The 20,196-nt window shown below is 54.3% G+C and overlaps 1 protein-coding gene across 11 annotated transcripts in view; it reads left to right on the plus strand.

Annotated features, from left to right (window-relative positions):
- Nucleotides 1-20,196, plus strand: part of SMARCA4 (SWI/SNF related, matrix associated, actin dependent regulator of chromatin, subfamily a, member 4) — a 90,735-nt gene that overhangs the window by 41,707 nt on the left and 28,832 nt on the right. For all 11 annotated transcript variants that reach the window (XR_006965310.1, XM_047097146.1, XM_047097144.1 and 8 more), the window contains exons 14-24: nt 944-1,065; nt 2,584-2,734; nt 3,499-3,662; nt 9,189-9,255; nt 10,247-10,357; nt 11,896-12,138; nt 14,115-14,228; nt 14,914-15,021; nt 16,082-16,168; nt 17,158-17,204; nt 18,304-18,470. Coding sequence is in view for 10 of the 11 variants with exons in the window: in XM_047097146.1 (XP_046953102.1) it covers nt 944-1,065; nt 2,584-2,734; nt 3,499-3,662; nt 9,189-9,255; nt 10,247-10,357; nt 11,896-12,138; nt 14,115-14,228; nt 14,914-15,021; nt 16,082-16,168; nt 17,158-17,204; nt 18,304-18,470 (1,381 nt within the window). In the remaining variant the exon portion in view is untranslated. The remainder of the gene's footprint in view (nt 1-943; nt 1,066-2,583; nt 2,735-3,498; nt 3,663-9,188; nt 9,256-10,246; nt 10,358-11,895; nt 12,139-14,114; nt 14,229-14,913; nt 15,022-16,081; nt 16,169-17,157; nt 17,205-18,303; nt 18,471-20,196) is intronic.

Genomic DNA, 20,196 nt, shown 5'->3' on the forward strand with positions numbered 1-20,196 from the left:
TTCCTCCCTCAGACTTAGCTGGAGGTCCCACCCCTATTTTAATTCCAGACATAGTATGTCAGCTAGGAAAAGTCTGTACCAATTATGATTTTTTTTTTTTACCCAAAATGTTTGTGCTATTATCACCTGTTCATTATTCCGAGTGATTTATAAAGTTATTTTGCATTCTCCGGGGGACATCCCACGGGATTTTGATTGGAATTAATTAGTAGATTCATCACAGATACCTTTTAGTTTTATCGCAGTCCCATTGTACATAAAGACAATTATCCACTGGCACTTTGTCTGATTTACCAGGGAATACGAGAATGGTTTCACATGGGGAAGTACATTCGTGTGTGTTTTGTCAATATGTCACACAAAGTCCCTTTATCACGTCCTCCGTAAAGGCTGAAAAATCCCAGTAATGAAGAGTAACTGATTTATTATTATACCTAACTTATAAGTTCATAGAAAACCGCTTGGTAAACTAGGATGCCTATTATCAACAGCGTTATTTGACCTAGCGCAGACGTTTTAGCCATGTCAATAAAGCCTAAAGTAAGTCAGGAGCAATAATGTCGAAAATTTGCTATCGAGTGTTTAATACTTAGAAAAATCCAAGAGAAGCAAATCAGAAATGGCTTTGAGTATCAGGTCGGGCAAGGAATAAGCTTGGTAGTATGCATTTTGTGATGGGAAGGCACGGTGCAGGAGGAATCTACTCTCCTAGTAACAAGAACCCAGAGTCCCTTGAGGTAGCCTTAAAGAGAAGTGTCTGTATTCTGCTAGGAAAACTAAAAATCATAGCACTGAGGAGAAGAGCAAAGAGGAGGCATGACACATTCTGGGATAGTAAGAGGGCATGGAAACAGCACCTGCTCCCAAAAGCATTCTCCCCCTGGGAGCCCTCTGCCTGTCCCTGTGGGGTGGCCTGAGGTGACGTGGGCTTGTGTCTTGGTAGGAGGAGGAAGAGGAACAGCCGCAGCCAGCACAGCCTCCCACCCTGCCTGTTGAGGAGAAGAAGAAGATTCCAGATCCAGACAGCGATGACGTCTCGGAGGTAGACGCCCGGCACATCATTGAGTAAGGCATCCCTCCCCAGCCTCCTACTCTGCCAGCCCCCTTTCCAGGGTGGCAGCAGAGGGCTGTCAGGACTCCTGCCTCTCTACGGACGGCCCTCCCTGCTGTCCAGCCCGCAGACAGCAGACATTAGGGACTGTAAACAGACCAAGTGGATTTACTTCGGATTTCAGTCACTTTCATAGGCATTGAATAGTCAGTCTATCCATTGACATGGTTCATCTTGTGCTTAAGAGGTAGTTAGTTGTACAACAACAGCCACCTCAGGCTGGGTCCCCAGGCCGCCCTCCCCACCCCACTCCCTCCCTGGAGGAGACTGTTTCCAGCGTCGTGTGTCTTCAGAGACAGTTTGTGCAGCAGCAAGCAAAATGTGTGCATGCGTTTCTTTTTACTGGTACACGTGTATCTATCCAGGCCCACTTTTCTGCCCCTGGCTTTTTTCACCAAAAGTTTTCTCTCGGAGGTGACGCTATGTCTGTACGCAGTGTCGTCAGTGACGTTGTGTGTTACATCTTCACGTGTTAGCCCGTCCCTAGTGGCGGGCATTCATGTTATTTCTCATCTTTTGCCTTTAGAAGCACAAGTACGGTTAATATATCAATGTAGTTGTTGTTTATGGTACGCAATTAATGGATGCTTTTGAAAAGAAACTGAGAACTGAGAGTTGTGTACGCTCTAAATATGACATTCATCTAGAGCAAACATGCAGTCCTTTGAAATCCTTAGAGAAATAGGGAAAAGCCCACTAAGCTCACTGACAGATTCTTAAGGAAATAGAAAACCAGAAACCACAGCACACTATGAAACAGTGTGACAGAAGTCGGATCACGTGTGTCTGTCACATTCATAAAATGTAATAGTTTCAAGTCACTTTTTAGGAGCATCTGGGTGGCTCAGTCGATTAAGCGTCTGACTCTTGATTTTGGCTCAGGTCATGATCTCACGGTTTGTGAGTTCGAGCCCCGCGGTGGACTCCGCGCTGACCGTGCGGAGCCTGATTGGGATTCACTGTCTCCCCCTCTCTCTCCCCCTCTCTTCCCCTCTCTCCCTCTCTATCTGCTCTTCCCCCGCACATGCGTGTGCTTACGTGCACTCTCTTGCCCTCTCTAAATAAAAAATAAAGTCACTTTTTAAAAGAATTCCAGGTTAGATCATAAAACAGCCACAGTATAAATGATTCTGGTCTTGTGTGAGGCTGTTCAGTGTGCGCTTTCATTTTAGCCTCACGAGCGCTCAGTAGAGAGAGTGGGCTGGAGGACGGGCCTCTGGCTGAATGATGCACTCTTTCTGTGATGTGGCAGTGACTTGATTCCTGTTCCGGGAACGTGGGGTCGGGACCCACGGCCCCTGAGCCCAGTCTTGGGCCCCCCTGGATTAGTAGTTGCTGCCTGGCCCTCCCTCAGACTGTCTGGCTGCACTTCGGCTTATGTGATGGCTGTCAGGCCGTGGGTCTTTGGGCAGGAAGCATGTCATCACAGGTGGGAATGTGTGTCCTCACGGTGTTTCCATCTTAACTCCCAGGAATGCCAAGCAAGATGTTGATGACGAGTACGGTGTGTCCCAGGCCCTGGCACGGGGCCTGCAGTCCTATTACGCCGTGGCCCATGCTGTCACCGAGAGAGTGGATAAGCAGTCGGCGCTCATGGTCAATGGTGTCCTTAAACAGTACCAGGTAAGGTCGGAGGGGCACATCCACACAGCACTCCTGGGGTTTCCAGGGTGTGGGTGGCTGCCGAAGTCACATTCTAGTCTTTGTCTCTGGACGTTCGCTCTTCCCCTCTGAACCTCCGTTTTCCTGATCTGTTAGCCTAGCCTCCAGGAGGAGTTGAAATTGTGCAATAAATCTGGATCTGCTGGGTGCTTAATGTATGCCGGGCAGAACAGGAGGCTGCTATCTGTTCTCTTCTAAGCGCTAAACAACCCTATTTAGTGCATGCTTCCATCTCCGCATTTGGCGGACGTGGGGGGCAACCGAAGAACAGAGAGGTGCAGTGATTCTGCAGAATCACACAACTCGGGAGTGGCCAAGCCAGGACGGGCCCAGGCGTGGGCGCACGGGTGCTCGGTGCATGTTCCCCGGAGCCCTGCAGTGAGGCAGTGAGGGCAGGGAGCTTCAGTGTCGGGAGCCGGTAGCCCTGCTTTCTGTTGGCCGTTCCAGGTAGAAACTTAGCTGTTCGGATGTGGACCAGAAAAAGAGATTTTGTAGACACATATCACCAGCATGGCAACCCTGTGATTTTGCAGGAGTGATTGCTGAGGATAAGGATAAGTAAGAAAGGACTGGGCTGATAGCGAAATACCCAAAATCCCGACGACCACGGGTGGTTCATGGCCAGGACAGACTTGTGGCTGGCCGTGCCGAGTCTCTGAAGCCTGGGGAATGCTCTCGTACCCAACTCGGGCTTCAGTCCCGGCCGCTTGCCTCTCTCCATGCAGATCAAAGGCCTGGAGTGGCTGGTGTCTCTGTACAACAACAATCTGAACGGCATCCTGGCTGACGAGATGGGCCTGGGGAAGACCATCCAGACCATCGCCCTCATCACGTACCTCATGGAGCACAAGCGGATCAATGGGCCCTTTCTCATCATAGTACCTCTCTCGTAAGCGCTCTCGTCCCTGGGGGGTCTGGGAGGGTCCAGCGGGAAGGCCACGCGGCTCGGGTTCACGTCACCTCATGGCTTCTTGAAAGACCCCGTCTCCAAATACAGACCCATTCTGAGGGGACTTGGCACCCAGCATCCTTCCTCTGGTTTCCAGGGGCAGGATGGGAGAAGAGTGGGTGATGGAGGGCCCGCCTGTCATCCCTATTGGGGCAGCTCTCACAAGATGACCTTGGAGTGCTCTTCAAGTCCACCAACCAGCACATTGCACACAAGGTGTTGGCGGGAGCCAGACCGGCTCCCGCTGGCAGAGTGGACGAGAGCCATTTGAGGAAATACCACTACCTCTTCCTCCCCGGGGCACGGGGCCCTCTGGTCCACCTCCCTTCCTGGCTCTGGCAACCCCGGCACTTAGTGTGGTAGGCTCTGGGTCCTCCAACCGAGTCCCGAAGAGGCTCTTACTCACCACCTCTTGGCACTGCTGACCTCCTCCTCCCGGCAGGCAGCCATGTGGGGCCAAGATTCACCAGCTGCCCTGGGCGTCCGTCTTCCTAGGTCAGCACTGCCACAGCATGGTTCACCTGCCCCAGAGCTTTTCTAGAAGTCCTGGGGCTGGTTCTCATTGACCCCAGCTCCGGTTTCATGTCCTGCACCAAACCAGTCCCAGGCCAGGGGACGGTCCACCCTGACGTGGCCAGGCCTCTGTGTACGCGCTTGGCCTGGCCCTGGAGGGAAACTCCCTGCCTTCCGCCAGCACTCAGCAGTGACTGCTTCATCCTCGAATCGGCTGTCCGGGCTGAGCGCTCAGGCGCCGATCCCACAGGAAATACCCTCCCGCTTTGAAGATGGCCAGGCTGCCAGAGGCCACGCAGCCACGGCTGAGGGTCCCAGAACTCTCCCAGCACCTGCTTGGGCAGGTTTATTTCTTCCTTTTGCTTTCCCTTCCTTGGACTCGTGTGAATTTGGCTGCGCTGCTGGAACAGAGCTGCACAGAAGGAGAACTGTTCACACAGTGCGGCAGAAGGGCCCAGGCTGAGGACAGACGGCCTTGCCTCCCCCTCCCCCGCGGTCAGACCCAACTTCTCAGCTTTCTGTTGCATTTCTCCATGTGCCGTCTCTCGGCCCACCAGGGACTGAAGTCCCCCCTTTTTGGGCCCCTCCCCCCAAGGTGTAAGGTGTGAGCTCATCTCTACCAGAGTGGTTCACCCCCGCGTGCTGTCCTATAGCGTGGGTGTTTCGTTTTCATTTTAACATTACTTCATTTATAAATAGTTGCAAAATCAGAATAAAGATTTTCTGTATGCCTTTCACCCAGCTTCCCAAATCTTTGCAGCTCCAGGGCAGTTAGTTCTAAAGGCAGCGCTGGTCACGAATCTAGAGACCTCATTCACATGTTGTCTAATGTCCCCACCGACGGCCCCTTTCTGGTCCAGGCTCCTACTTTTGTTGTCGTGTCTCCGCGACGTGTCTGTGACATTTCTGCAGTCCGTCTTCATCCTCGATGATGTCGACACTTGAATTCTGCTCGGGCGTTAGTAGGCTGTCCCTCAGACTTTGTTTGTGTTGGATGCCTGGCCCTGAAAGTCTGGTAAGAATCCCCGAGAAGGGATGCTGTGCCCTTCCTGGGGCCATGTTTCAGGAGGCATGAGAGATTGAGAGGCCCGGTCAAGGGAGAGGATAACTTTGGTCTCTGTTATGTGGTGCCTGCTGGTTTCCCCGTGTGATCCTAGGAGTTTTCCTTTGTAATTCAGAAGCCCCTGGTGGGGAGGCATTTAGAGTCCATGGAAGTGCCCCATTTCTCATCACACTTTGCCCAGAGATTTCTGCATCCATCAGATGAGTCTGGCTTGAGACACCTACCCCAGCAGGAAGGGCTGATGGTGGTTTTCTTTCCAGTGCACCTCCCACACTGTGGGAGATCCACTGTAAGGAAGAACTATACCTTCTCCATGTACTTACTGATGTGTATAACTTTTTTTTTAAATTTTTTAAAATGTTTATTTATTTTTGAGAGAGAGAATGTGAGCAGGGGAGGGGCAGAGAGAGAGGGAGACACAGAATCCGAAGCAGGCTCCCGGCTCTGAGCTGTCAGTACAGAGCCCAATACCGGGCTCAAACTCACGAACCATGAGATTGTGACCTGAGCCGGCCACTTAACCAACTAAGCCACCCAGGCGCCCCTGTTTTGTGTAACTCTTACCTGAAACTGGCAGAATGGAGACTTTATTTTCTTGGTCAGATTATTCCAGATTTGGCCTGTGGAGACCCTTCAGGTTGGTTTCCGTTTCCTTCCGACATGTCCCGGTCACTGTGTCATGCTTGGTATTGGCTTGAGAATCGTTTTAGCTTTCGAGAAAAGTTGCAGAGGTACTACTGAGAGCTCTGCGTGCCCTCCCCTGGTTACCCTGTTGTGAATAACATCTCACGTGACTGGTACGTTTGTCACAAGTCAGGAGCTGGCACTGGCACATTACTGTTAACTCCAGTGTTTACGCCCCTCTCTCTACTTTTCTCCTGGCATCTGGCTGCTGTTCTAGGACCCCACACTGCAGTCAGCCTTCTCAGAGCCTTGGCCTTCTGTGGCCAGCAGGCACTTCTCACATTTCCATGTTTCTGTTCATCTTGACGGTTTCAAGGAGGACAAGCCTGGTGTTTTGTAGGATGTCCCTGAATCTGTCTGTCTGGTGATTTTTTTCATGCTTGGACAGGATGCTCGGTTTGGGGGCTAAAGAACACAGGGGTAAAGTGTCCCTGTCGTGACATCATATCAGGGGCAGTTACTGTCACTGTGCCTTGTCACTGGTGATGTTGACCTTGATCACCAGGTTGAGGTCCTTTTTGTCAGGTGTCGACACTGTGAAGTTACACTTTCTTCCCTCTTCCATGTTGTATTCTGGAATAGTCACTGAGCTCAGTGCCCATATAAACGAGCAATTAAGCTCCACCTCTTTGAGGGAGAAATAGCTCTGTAGATTCTTTAGAATTCTTATGTACAGAGGATGTATTTCTTCTCCCCATTTAATTTATTTAATCATTTTAACCATTTTTTTTTTTTAGCATTATTTATATATTTTGAGAGAGAGCGCGGCAGAGGGGCAGAGAGCGAGAGGGAGAGAAAAAATCCCAAGCAGGCTCTGCACTGTTAGCACCAAGCCCAACGTGGGGCTCCATCTCACAGACTGAAATCATGATCTGAGCAGAGATCAGGTGTCAGATGCTTGACCGACTGAGCCACCCAGGGGCCCCTACTTAATCGTTTTACGTCAGTGTGGACTCATGGGTACCGAGTTTAGACCTTGGTCTATACAGCAGTAGTAGTTTATCTTGTGGCTCGGATCATTCCAGCTTTGACCGCGGGGAGCTTTCAGTTGGGGCTACTGTGTCCCTTTGATAGGCCCCCATCATTGGGGGGTATCGAGGCACCTAGTTGTTTTTGGTACCCAAAGGTGCCCCCAGCTCAACTTGTGTACTTCCGGCCTAAGGCCTGGAATCGGCCATTTTTTCTAAGAGGCCCCGGTTTCTCTTCTTAGAGGTCAGTATTGGAGACGAAGAGCTGGGTGCTGGGTGTGCCTGGTGCCCCCGAAGTGTCGTTGCTAGCGGGCCCTGTCAACGCACAGCTCTGGGCGATAAATATACGCGTTTATCTAATGTGATTTCTGTGTCTGGTCACGTCCAACGGCTGTCTCTGCCTCAGCCACAGAGCTCTTTCTGGGCTTTCTTACTTGTTCATCTGCAGTGTACGTGGATGGCTGTGTGTGCACGTACAGCAGTTTCCAGGTAGTTCATCTGTGCGAAGCAGCTTTACCAGTTGGAGTACAGTGTTTAGATCCAGTTCCTTTTGTCTTGCGGCACAGTTTCCTGTCAAAATAACTTTTCCCGAGGTTCTTTAAGTTGGCTTCAGCGAAGGGACGCTGTGTGTTGATCTTCAGGCTTTTTACACCCACGTCCCACCCAGACAAGTGCCTGGTCGTTGGAATGACCTCTCCTCTGGGCCAGAAGAGCTCCTTTTGCCCTAGGGAGCTGTTTTAGACATTGAGCGTCCAGCTGTCACATCTACCCACTGAGACAAACGAGTTTGCTCGTCCTGCCTCCCTCTTGACCTCTGTCTCCCAGCCTATCTCCTCAGTCTTCCCTGCCCCCAGCTGTCTTGGCTCTTCCCTCCCCCCCCCGCCCCCCCCCCCCCCCCCCCCACTGCACATGTTCCCCACACCTCAAGTTTTAGCCCTCAGCTTCTTTCTTGGTACCTTGACTGTACACCATTGCTCCATACAGTAGAATCCAGACTTGAGAGACTGGACCAGGGCAGTCTTGCTGATCCTCGGTAAGGGGTAACCTAGAGCCAGGCCATCTGAGGCAGGCCCAGTGGCCCCAAGATGCCAGGACCCACGCTTTGACAGTTTTTTTGCTCAGGACTTTTGCTTCTAGCCTTCTTACCTCATGGTTGCAAAATGGCTGCACTGCCTCCGTCATTTCATATGGGTTCCCAGGGTGGTGGACAGGGCGAAGGGCAGCTGATTGTCCCCCCCCCCCCCCCACTCCTCCCTCTTTTGAGTACTTTCCCCAACAGCATCTTGAACTTCATCTCATTGGCTCCAACTAGGTCCTCCCTGTTGGCCCTGGTTGCTGAGGAGCCTGGGAGCTAGGGGTTTACGATGAAGACGGTACCACCCTCAGTGGAGCTTCTTGCAGTGGAGAGCTGGCTGAGCCACAAGCAATCTCTGCCACTCGGCCTCTGAGTCCTGTCTTTACAAACTAACCAGACTAGACTTTTTTAGTAAATTCCCTTTCTCGCCGGAAATTGCATATCCCAGTGTTTCCCAGGGAACCCACCACCCCCTATGAACTTGGCTTTATTATTGTCGTCACCCTCCTGAGGCTCTGTGTCACAGTCCCCGGTGAATCGTGTCTCCTCATCTACCCGCCAGCCACCCCCATGCCTGCTCACGGCTGCTTCCTCTCTCTCCCCACTCTTCCTGGCCTTGCTCCTCCCATGAAGGAGCAGACGAGAGTCTGTGTTGCTGCCCTGCACCCAGGCCTTCACCCGAGGCCGGCACACTCTCCCCATCTCCGTTGTCTGCTGCTGGGCAGGAACCTGCAGGGGCCGCCATTTTCATTTCAAGGTGCACAAAGAACGTGTGGTGTCTCCCCTGCTCGCCGGTGTCTGGAACACACTCTCCAGCACGGCTCTGAGCCTGAAATGAGCCACTGTGGGTCTGCGGTTTTCCTGGGAGCCGGCTCATGACGCGTGGCATGTTCTCATAGGGGCCTGGGACCCCACAGCAGTGACAGGACTGGTTCCCAGGTTCAACTCCTGGGTCTGGCCTCCTGCAGCCACTGGTTCCAGCCCGGGGCCGCTTTAGGCTCCTCCTACCCAGGGCATCACCCCCTCGTCCCCCACGCAGTCGGTTACTTGGCCAGCTTGAGCATCACGGCCAAGTCGGCCTCGTGCCCCAGTGAACATTGGCTTAGACGGGAGCTGTTGATGAATGAATTAGCACCTGACTGCCCCTTCCTTATTTCCATCAGCACATTGTCAAACTGGGCATACGAATTTGACAAGTGGGCCCCCTCCGTGGTGAAGGTGTCCTACAAGGTACGTCACAGCCTGAAGAGATGGACGTGGATGAGGGCAGGGGAGGGGTGGGGAGGACAGGGGAGGGCAGTCCACTTGCATGACTCACAGGGTGCATACGCCCACGTTTTCCTGTGCTGTACACACGGGACCATGCTATTCGTGAGGGGTTTGGATCGTTTATTTCACAGTGATGCTTCTTTTTAAGTGATGCCGTGGACTCAACATGTGGCATCCGGTGACATCAGCGCATTCACTGCAAAATTTTGTTCTTGTCACCCCGGCTTTGGTTAAAACCCATTCACGTAGAAAGACTCAATGAATGTACTGTGGTCTGTGGGACATGGGACTTGTTCATCCCGCGAGGAAGACACTCATTGTGCCTTTTGTGTCAGTGGGGAAACTGAAGCAGAGAGGGCAGCCCGGTTGTGTCCTTGGCTGCCAGGCTCCTAGGTCCAGGCTCTTCACCCTGTGCTGGGAGGCTCTGGGCCACATGATGTGGAGGAGGGGGTCCCGACACCGGGAACAGTGTGGGCAGGGGGAACTTGGTGCATTTAAGGAGCTAAGAATCGTTCTGCTGGCAAGAACTTCTGGGAGCCAACAAAGCTCCGTCAACCTGGAACGTGAGCCTGGAGAAAGCACCGTGTCTACATCCTGGGGCCCTGGTCACAGGCTCAGTTTGGAGTTTGGAGCTGGGGAGGGGCAGGGCAGGTTTGCTAACCGGGGAGAAGGCTGGAGCTACGTGTCTGGGAGTGCTCACGGCGCCCGCACGAGCACGGGAGGCCCGGGGGGGCAGAGGCCCTGGTTTCCAGCTTCGAGGCCTCAGAGGAGGCCTGGGAAGAGGAGGGAGCTGATGGGCCACTGAGCAGGGGGCAGGTGTAGCGCAGGCGACAAGTTGGAGGACAGGCCCAACAGCCTTGCCCGGCGCCCTTCTGTGGCAGCCCCGGCGAGGTAGGTGTCAGCCGCCGTGGCCTCAGGAGGCTGAGGCGTGCGTGCCTTCTCTCCCTCGCAGGGTTCTCCAGCAGCCAGGCGTGCTTTCGTCCCCCAGCTCCGAAGTGGCAAGTTCAACGTCTTGCTGACGACTTATGAGTACATCATTAAAGACAAGCACATCCTTGCAAAGGTAGTGTGTCCATGTGTAAAACACACCAAGCCCCAGACAGTCACGTGATGTCAGGGAGCACCTGATCCAGGGTTGTCGTGTGTGTGTCATGCGGACTAGCTTCTAAGAACTTCTGCCCAAAGAGCTTACTCACATAGGGTACCTCCTGACCCGTCACCAGTCCTGTCCTCATTATGCCTGGCAGGGTAAGGGTGAGGCCAGCCTTGTCTCTGCCTGGGTCTGGTGGCCGTGACCTTCCAGTGCCACCCCCACCGTGGCCCTCAGGACCCAAGCCCACAAAGCAGCTATGATTTTGGCATTCAGGGCTGAGGACTCGTGCTCCGTCGGTCTCGGGCTGGCATGTGTTTGCTGGGGGTCTTGCAGGCCTGGAAGCCTCTTGAGTGACACTGTTGTGAAGGCAGCTGTAGTCAGGCCATCGGTGGATCACTGAGACCATACCTTGACCCGGGTATAAAACTCACATGGTCCCTTGCCTACAAAAAGGTCACTTTTCCTGGTTTGGAGGCTGAAGATGATGCAGGTGTTCTGACCACTAACCATCCAGCACAGGTTAGGTCGGGTGATCGAATTTTTGACTCAGGGATGGAGGTGTTCACAGGTCACCTGTAGGGACTTCGTCGCTGTGACGATTCGGGTGCTCCATACCCATCTCCGGTGTACAGATAAGGGGGCTGGGGTCCATGAGCAGGCTCTTCCCCTCGTACCTGTGGCGCAGGCCACCCCTTCCAACTCTGCAAAGCCTGGCCCGTCCCAAGCCTGAGATAGTCCTTACCTGGCAGCGGCATTAATGGATGTCAAGGCCAAGTGACGGGGACTCCTCCTGGGAGACGGCTCCCTTTCCCCTGCCCCTGTCAGCTCTGCCCTGTTCAGTCTGGTCACCTGACACGCATCGCCTGTCTCAAGCGTCACTGTGTCCACGGGAGGGCGGAGCTGAAGCACGGAGCAGTTGGGAGGCTCGTCACGGTGTTCTGCAGACTCAGGCTCACCGTGAGGCTGGACATCGAGCCAGTGTCTGTCGGTCCTGTGGTCACCAGCAGGCTCTGGGCACAGCCCCAGCCCCTTGGAGCTCCCATTCTGAACTTACCTGTACTAGTACTGCCTTGAGAGGCACAGCCTGGTGGTTGGGAAATGTACCCACTTCTGAGCCACGTCCCCTGTAGACCCCCCACCCCCAGCCCAGGGCCCTCTAATCGGCGAGAGGTGTGTTATTTGTAGTATTTTTCTGTGCTGCGTCCAAGCATATGTAATCTGGGGGGAAACCAGAGTACTTTCCTGCAAAGTGCGTCGTTTGCCCGACAGCGGGTCACGGGCATGTCTTCTGTGTGTCTGTCTGCACCGCCTGCTTCACGGAGGCCCTGTTATGTGGCTGTCGCTTGTCAGGGGAACTTGTTACGCTCATGTTCTTCACCTAAATCTGCTGTTCTGGCTGGAGGCTTGCCTGAGAGTTGGGACATTCTTGCTAAGCTAGGGGCGACCCTGCTGCTTCCCGTGCCCCCCCCCCCCCCCACCACACAACCTCCTGCTCTGGGGCCCCGCAGATCCGTTGGAAGTACATGATCGTCGATGAAGGCCACCGCATGAAGAACCACCACTGCAAGCTGACGCAGGTCCTCAACACGCACTACGTGGCCCCCCGCCGCCTGCTGCTGACGGGCACGCCGCTGCAGAACAAACTGCCCGAGCTCTGGGCGCTCCTCAACTTCCTGCTGCCCACCATCTTCAAGAGCTGCAGCACCTTCGAGCAGTGGTTCAACGCGCCCTTTGCCATGACTGGGGAAAAGGTGTGTGTGTGCAGTTGGCTCCGTGCTGGCGGTAGGTAAGGCAGGGAGGGGGGCCGTGGTCATGGGAACTTTGCCCAAGTGGACAGTCCCAGGCTCGGCTGGCTTCTCTCAGGTGTCCGCTGAGTGCCCCCCACAGCGGGCCAGGCTTGCGCTGGATGCCAGGGCGGGAGGCCATGTCTTCATGGGGCAAAGCGGCCCCGGTGCCGAAACTGAAGGGCGGAGATCGTGAGAGTGAACTCTGGGGAGTCGCTCGGGGATTTCCTGACCCTGTGCCTCAGGTCCAGGGAGGGGACAGCAAGAAGGTAGCTGTGGCGCTGGGTCCACGTCCCAAGGGTCCTGTTGGTCCTTCTAGAGAGATCAGATTTCACCCCAAGGGTAGCAGTAGGCTCAGAAGATTTTAGTTAAAACAGCAACACAGTCAGATTCTGTATACTTTGTTTTTAACAAACGCAGTGATTAACGTCTCTCCATGTCTATATGGCTGGGGATGGCATTGTCAGCCTGAAGACCAGACATTGGCCCGAGGAACCAGGTGTTCATTGCTTGATGAAGTCTCCAAGCCGGCTCCCAGTGCACGCCTCCTGTGCTGTTGGGGTTTGAGGGGGGCTTATGGGCAGGTCATGTTTTCTGTCGAATGAGGCTGCATGGCTAGAACCTGGTGACTGAGGAATGGGACACAATTGCAGAGGTTGGAGGTTAATGAGTGTCACTGCCCTCGGTGGCTGGGCTCCCTGGGGCCACCAGTGTTTCTAGCCCAGCCAGCTGGTTCCCAGTCCTGAGGGTCTCCATGGGCAGATCCAGGTCAGCTGGGGCCACCTTACTGTCATCCATGAGGCCCCCTCTCCCTGGCTCCAGTGGAGACAGAAGCCCTTCTGAAGGAGACTGTGGCTTTTCCAGGAGGAGCCCCCAGTTTTCAGACCCCCAGGACCCTCATTCCAAGCATATGGCTCTTGTTTCATTTATTTTCAAGGTTAGCAGCAGTTCTAGAACTCTACTATGAGGTTATCAGGGGCCCCAAGAAAGATAACTTTAAGTCTGGTCTATTTGACTTTTTTATTTTTATTTTTTATGTTTATTATTTTTGAGAGACAGCATGCTCGCGCATGAGTTGGGGAGGCAGAGAGAGAGGGAAACACAGAATCCGAAGCAGGCTACAGGCTCTGAGCTGTCGGCACAGAGCCTGATGCAGGGCTCAAACTCCCAAGTTGTAAGATCATGACCTGAGCTGAAGTTGGGCACTTAACCCACTCAGCCACCCAGGCGCCCCTTTTTAAAAAAAATTTTTTTTAACATTTATTTATTTTTGAGAGACAAAGAGAGACAGCACGAGTGGGGAAGGGGCAGAGAGAGAAGGAGACAGAGAATCTGAAGCAGGCTCCAAGCTGCGCAGGGCTCAAACTCATGAACCATGAGATCATGACTTGAGCTGAAGTCAGATGCTTAACCAACTGAGCCAGCCAATTTTTAAGAGTTGAATTTGTTAGCATCATAGCAGACGCCTTGGGAGAGTAGCGTTTCTTTCCCTCTGTCCCTGCTATGCTGAAATGAGAGAGGATTTAGGGCTCGCAGCAACAGAGCCCCCCAAGAGGATCATTCGTTTTACAGCAAATGTTCTGTAAATGTGGTTCTGTCCCACTTTCCTTGGGATATGTTGGCGGGTCTCCAGACACATGAGTTTCTATTATTTGTGGGGAGGCAGCCTGGTGTGCTGTGTGTTTCTTTTCCTAGTAAAGCCTATGGGGTGTGGTTCCCTGGAGCCTTGGTTTCTACACACTAGGAATTCCGTGGAAGGTCCCACGTCCTTACACTTTTCTAAAGGAAGGGGGTGCCCCACCATGCCCCTTAAAGCATAAGGCATCCTGAAACAGGTACTGAGGGCAAGGTGACTCTAGATGGCCCTGTGCACCCCCCTCACCCCATCCCCACCCCTTTCCTTTGGAGGTAACCTCGGTTTGCTTGTCTCATGGGGGTGCCAGGTGGACCTGAACGAGGAGGAAACCATTCTCATCATCCGTCGTCTCCACAAAGTGCTGCGGCCCTTCCTGCTCCGGCGGCTCAAGAAGGAAGTCGAGGCCCAGTTGCCTGAAAAGGTAACAGATAGTTTTGAGTGGACAAAGCCATGGTGCAGTGTCGTGCCAGGGGTTTTCCGGCGTAGGACCGGTCAGGTGGCGCTCAGGTGATCGTGGCCCTGGTCTCGCTTCGGCATTGTAGTGTCCATGGGGTGTGAGGACAGCCACTCACTCAAACGAGCTGGGTCTGCAGAGTGGAGGCGGGTGTGGATCAGAGCGGGGAGGCCGCCTGGCGTCTGTGGATCAGACGCCTGGGCAGGTCCTGTCCCATCACATCCTGCGGTGCTCAGAGGCTGTGGGCTGCTCATGAACCCGCTCACACCGCAGGATGGCTCTGGCTTCTTGCTCAGGGTCCCAGTCCCCCAGCTGTCCCCCTAGACACCCTCTCCTCCCCCCGGTGGGACATGAATTACTTGCCCTTGGTTTTCTGGTGGACTGGAGAGAAGCTTTGGGAAAGTAGTCAAGTTGCCCCTTCTGGGTCAGCACGTCCTGTCTGTGTTTCTCTGTCCCGCTGTACCTACCACAGCCTGTCTCTCCTTGTTCCCCAGCTGTGGGGACTCCTCACCGTCATCCACTTATGCCCTCATTTGAGCACGTATCCTGGGGCCAGGTTGTCTCTGAGAGGTTCAGAGGCCAGTGATGGGCTCAGGCTGGGCGTTAGGCTCAGAGATTCTGAGCTCTGACTGGTGACGTGTGTCCCCTGCAGGTGGAATATGTCATCAAGTGTGACATGTCTGCGCTCCAGCGTGTGCTCTACCGGCACATGCAGGCCAAAGGGGTGCTGCTCACCGATGGCTCCGAGAAGGACAAGAAGGTTAGCCACGGGCCCCTCCCCTTCCCCACCTGGAAGTCCAAGGCAGGTGGGTTGGGGTCAGGCCAGGTGTTTGGGGCTTGAGCACATTGTCGCCACCTGAGCCTTCTGTCTCCTTGGAGTTTACCATTGAGATCGAGACCTTGTCTGGTGGTGATCTGAAGGGCATCAGATAGCTGCGGTTTAAATCATACCTGGTGGGAACAGGCATGCTCAGTAAAGCCCAATGGCCCATTTCCAGGGATTCCCCCAAGACCCTCCCAGTGTGTCACTATCTGATGTCCTCCGCTTATGAAATGCTGGCCTGCCGCAGATACATCTGTCAACAGGGTGGAGCCCCGTGCTAGTTAGACTGTTCCAGTGAGCCTCCCCTTTCCAGCTGGGAAAGAACTGGCTTAACAGCCATGGCCACTGAGCCCCTTCACCTTGGCAGTAAAAGCATTTGGGGTGATGGTGAAGTTTGAAGTGGATGGGGTCTGGGCGAGCTGCTACCTTCTGGGACCCCACCCGCCCCAGCTCCCCTCGTAAGGACAGAAATTTCCTCCTGGGTCCCTTGATTCTGCTCCCGATGCCTCCCCATTGGCCTACCTCCCCATTTCTTCCTTTCCATGTTTTCTTTGGGCCCTTTCTCACCTGAGCAGTTGCAGCAGATACCCAAGCCCTGCATCCTTCTCTCTGTAGCACGGGTCTTCCCAGGTCATCAGGGCCCATCTGGCTGCAGCCCCTTAGAGATTCCCCTCGAGGCCCCCAACCAAGAAAAATGTTTGTCATTCAGCCTCAGCCCTTTGCCAGTCTTCCTTCCCTTCCGTCCTCCCAGCCTCTCCAGTGTGCCAGGCAATCTCTTCCCCTGGCGCTGGCTCTGGGCCCTCTGCGCCTCCCCGGGAGCCAGCCCCCTGCTCCCAACTGCTCCGCCACACACCATACCTCCCCTGAAGTGCCCCCTTCTGGAGTCCTTCTCCCACCACCACCACCACCACCCCCACCCCCCCCCACCCCCCCCCCGTCCCCGCAATCTGCTCCAGGAACAAGACCCAACATGGGAGCTTCTCTTCTGCCTTCTCAGGGCAAAGGTGGCACCAAGACCCTGATGAACACCATCATGCAGCTCAGGAAGATCTGCAACCACCCGTACATGTTCCAGCACATCGAGGTGAGGCCCTTCTCCAGGGATGGCAGGCCTTCCGTCCTCCAAGCCGCATCTGTCTGGGCTGAGCCCCTCCTCACACAGAGTTAGGCTTAATGTTTATTTATTGTTGAAAGAGAGACTGAGAGTGCGTGAGTCGGGGAGGAGCAGAGAGAGGGAGACACAGAATCCAAAGCAGGCTCCAGGCTCTGAGTTGTTGCCACAGAGCCCGACTAGGGGCTCAAATCACAAACCGTGAGGTCATGACCTGACTGGAAGTCAGACACTGAACGACTGAGCCACCCAGGTGCCCCTCCCTGACAGCTTTTTAAAAGATAGTTTATAATACTTTGAGTAGGTAATGCCTGTACTTGTCTTGGCTGTTGATTTTCTGTGTGTAAGTGCTTATTGTAAACAATCCAAACAACGTGGGAAAACGTGATAGAAATGAAAGCTCCAGAAAGCCTAACCCCAGATAGCTGCAGAAAGCATTCAGAGACTCATCTTTGTGGTTATTTTCCCAAATAATCCTGGTAGGGTCCCTCTGCCTCTGCTGGTTGGCATACTAGCTTTTGCCGCTCAGTGATGTGGGAGGGGCCATTCCTGTTTGGAACATTGAGAGCAGCCTCCCTTTTCGTGAAGTCTCTGGGTCAGAACTTTTTGGGGCCACGATACCCTTTGAGAGTCTGGATTCTTCTGAATTGCACACGTATGTCTGTACTCACTGGCATAAGGTCTCAGGATCTTTGCAAACCCCCTGATGCCCCTGGGATTCCATTTCTCTGCTCCAAGAATGGTCTCAGGCGTACATTTTGGTGGTTAACGGTGCTGTCCTGTGACTTACTTTTCTTTGGGGGAGGCTGAGGAAAGGGATGTTGGTGGGATGCAAAAGCAGTGTACAGCGTCTGGGTGTGGCCTCAGAGCCACTGTGGGTGACCTCTGTGCACCAGTGTGAGGGCTCGGAGGCGTGGGGCCTCTTCCTGCCCTGCCCTGACCTATCTCTCATTCTGTTGCAGGAGTCCTTCTCCGAGCACTTGGGGTTTACCGGTGGCATCGTGCAAGGGTGAGAAGCTTCCCGGTGAAGGGGGTGGGCACACGGTCCACATGCAGGTCTTTTGCACTTCTTTGGTTGGCTTTATCGCTCCTGTGACCTTTGTCCAATTTCAGAGGCACCGTGTTCGTGGCAGTAAATTTAGAAAATATAGACAAGCCCAAAGAAGGGGCTAAAAATCCTCCATACCTTGAGAGTAGGTCACCATTAATCTTATGAGGCAGAGCTGGCTTCCCGGGCCCACCGTGCCACATCCGGGCTCTGGGACCCTTGACAGCCTTCTTAACCACTCTGAGCCTACGCTCCGTCCGCTAAGAGAGATGGTGTTTGATCCACCTTGTCACGGGAGTGTTTTCTCCAGCGTTGTTCATGAAGTTCAACCCAGGCTTCGTTAAGCCCAGGTGTGGCTGTGGGTTCTACGTCTAGATCTCAACATTGCAAATAGCTTTGCTATGGAGCTAAAGCCACCATCATTTCTCTGGGCTAGTAAACTGCTGTGAAGAACAAAGGCATCAAAATAAAAGATTAAAATGTTCTTTAGCTATGTGTCTTTTGTACCAAATTGCATAATTGGGGTGTCACAGAGTTGACTTCAGGTCCTGGCCCTGGCATATCCGCAGCCATGTCTCGCTGTCCCCCCGGCCTCAGTCTGCACAGCTGTAGACCAGGGGTTGTTGGCTGGAGTGAATGAGAAAAGCGGCTTTGGCCCTGAACCCTGCACGGGGTGCGGTGTGGACACTCTCCAGTGTGAGCCTTTGCTCTTGGAGGTTCTCCCAAGGAATGGGGAGGAGGCCTAGCTTCCTGCTGTCCCAGCACGATTGCTGATCACGTCTCTTCTCATTCTTAAAAGTGTGAGTTGGACGACAGTCATGTGCTCACCCTTGATCAAGTCTGGCCTGAGCATATTTTAGTTGGGTTGAAATGACTTTGCGGAAACTCCACAGCAGTGAGTGGGTCTGCCTGGGAAGCCACTTCTGTGCCCATGATCATGATGACCAGCCTGCCTAGGCGCTCAGGTCAGCCTGAAGATGGGAGCCGTCTCCTGTGCCTGTCTGCAAAGCACCGCTGTTAACATTATGTGCGTTCTTTCCCCACTCCCTGCGCTCCCCAGGCTGGACCTGTACCGCGCCTCGGGGAAGTTTGAGCTTCTTGATAGGATTCTTCCCAAACTCCGTGCCACCAACCACAAAGTGCTGCTGTTCTGTCAGATGACCTCCCTCATGACGATCATGGAAGATTATTTTGCGTATCGCGGCTTTAAATACCTCAGGCTCGACGGTAAGTGTGACCAAGAGAGACGCTTTTTGAGGGGACTCATTATCTGCAGCTGCCAAAGCTTCTGGCTGGTACCCCGTCCCTTACAAGGCAGAGCAGGGCCTGGAGCTTGGGTCTAGCATCAAGAGTGAGCCTACCACGTTCAGTGGTGCAGGCCTGTGGGACTGGTTGGCCGAGGAGGTTGGCCAGCCTGGGTCTGACACCCCGTTCTCCCGAACATGAGGCTCCTGCTCTGCGCACTACACATCTGGGTCCGGTGTTCACGGGGTTTTATGCAACAGCCGTGTTTTGGTTAGAAGCAGCAGAAATCCGTATCCCGTGGGCATGAGGAAGAAGTATTCAGGGGTTATGCTTGCTTCGGTATGGCTGGACCCACGTGTCTAGAAGATACTGATGAGCTTTTCTCAGGCTCTTGGCTCCACTGTCCTCCATCTTGGCTTCCTGCTCAGGCGTCCTGTCCAGGCTCCCCTGATGCTCTTTCAGCAAAGTCCTCGATGGTCCCCAACAAAGGGTGCAGCCCATCTTTTCCCTCAGAGCTCCAGGGGCTGGCTCTCATTAGGTTGTTGTGAGCCACATGCCCTTCTCTCCAGTGCCACGTGGTTGTAGAGCTGTCACTGGTCAGGCCTGGAGCCCACGCCAGAACTACCCGCACTGAGAGTAGCAGGCGAGGGAGAGCGGGAAGCTGGGGATGCAGGATGACAGCAAGTTCTTCTGGGAACAGTGCTTGTCTGAGACCCTTGTGCTCTCATGGCCTTTATCCCAGCCCACGGGAGCTCCTGAGGGGGGGGGTGGGTGCTCAGCGAGATGGTGACAGCATGCTGGACGTGTGGTCTGACGCTTGTCAGGTGGCCAGGAAGGCCCCGGTCTCTGTGCGACTGCGGGAGCACTCGGACTCCTGAGAAAAGTGAGCTTGGGGAGCCGCTGGGTGGAACACGGTTAGGGAGGTTGCTTCTTTCCCACAGCTTCTCGGAGCTTTTATTGAAGCTCATTGCCAGGTGCATCTGCCTGACAGGATGCCCCAAACTTCTGGGCCTTCATTTTGTCTATTGCCGTGCAGCTGGTGGAACTGTGGTTTCACAGACCACAGACCTGTGGTCGCTGGCTGGTCGCCCGTCGGTCTCTGCCCTCCCCGCCCCCACGCACGGCCTGCCTTTCACACCTGTCGTGCCTTCCTTCAGTCTGGTCTTGGGAGTTCCGTCCAGGGCCACCTTTACAAACACAAATGACAGCATGTCTCCCTGTGCCCCTGACAACAGGACAGCCCGGCCTCTCCAGCCGCCTCACCCGTCCTTCACGGGCCAGGCCTTTGTGAACCCTGGTCCCTGTCTGTGTCGCTAAGTCAACCCTCAGAGGAGGGGCTGTAGGTAGAGAGCATATTCCCACCCGCCACGGCATCTGTTCATTTGCTCCGTTTCTTTCCTTCCCCGTGGTGAGGAGGGGACTTTTGTCTGTCGGCCACAACCGCACAGTACCCACGTGGTCACGGGCAGAAGCTCTGGCAAAGAACAGATAAGAGGTGGGGGCTCAGCAACACGTTGTGAGATGGAGTCTTCCACCGTCAGCGGTGAGAGTGAAGGTGCCGGGGAGGCCCTTCTGCCGTGGGGCCTGCCCCGTCCTTGCTCCAGGCCTTGCCTGTTTCCCCGGAAAAGGGCAGCTGGGGGCACGTCTGGAGCCCAGGCTCCTGTGGGCATCGGGCCTCCATGCTACGTGTCGTGATGTGTAGGTAAGC

Source organism: Lynx rufus, unplaced genomic scaffold (genome assembly GCF_022079265.1).
Source record: "Lynx rufus isolate CCGP_SWC_20201006 ecotype Redwood Valley unplaced genomic scaffold, mLynRuf1.p SCAF_4, whole genome shotgun sequence".
Classification (NCBI taxonomy): domain Eukaryota; kingdom Metazoa; phylum Chordata; class Mammalia; order Carnivora; family Felidae; genus Lynx; species Lynx rufus.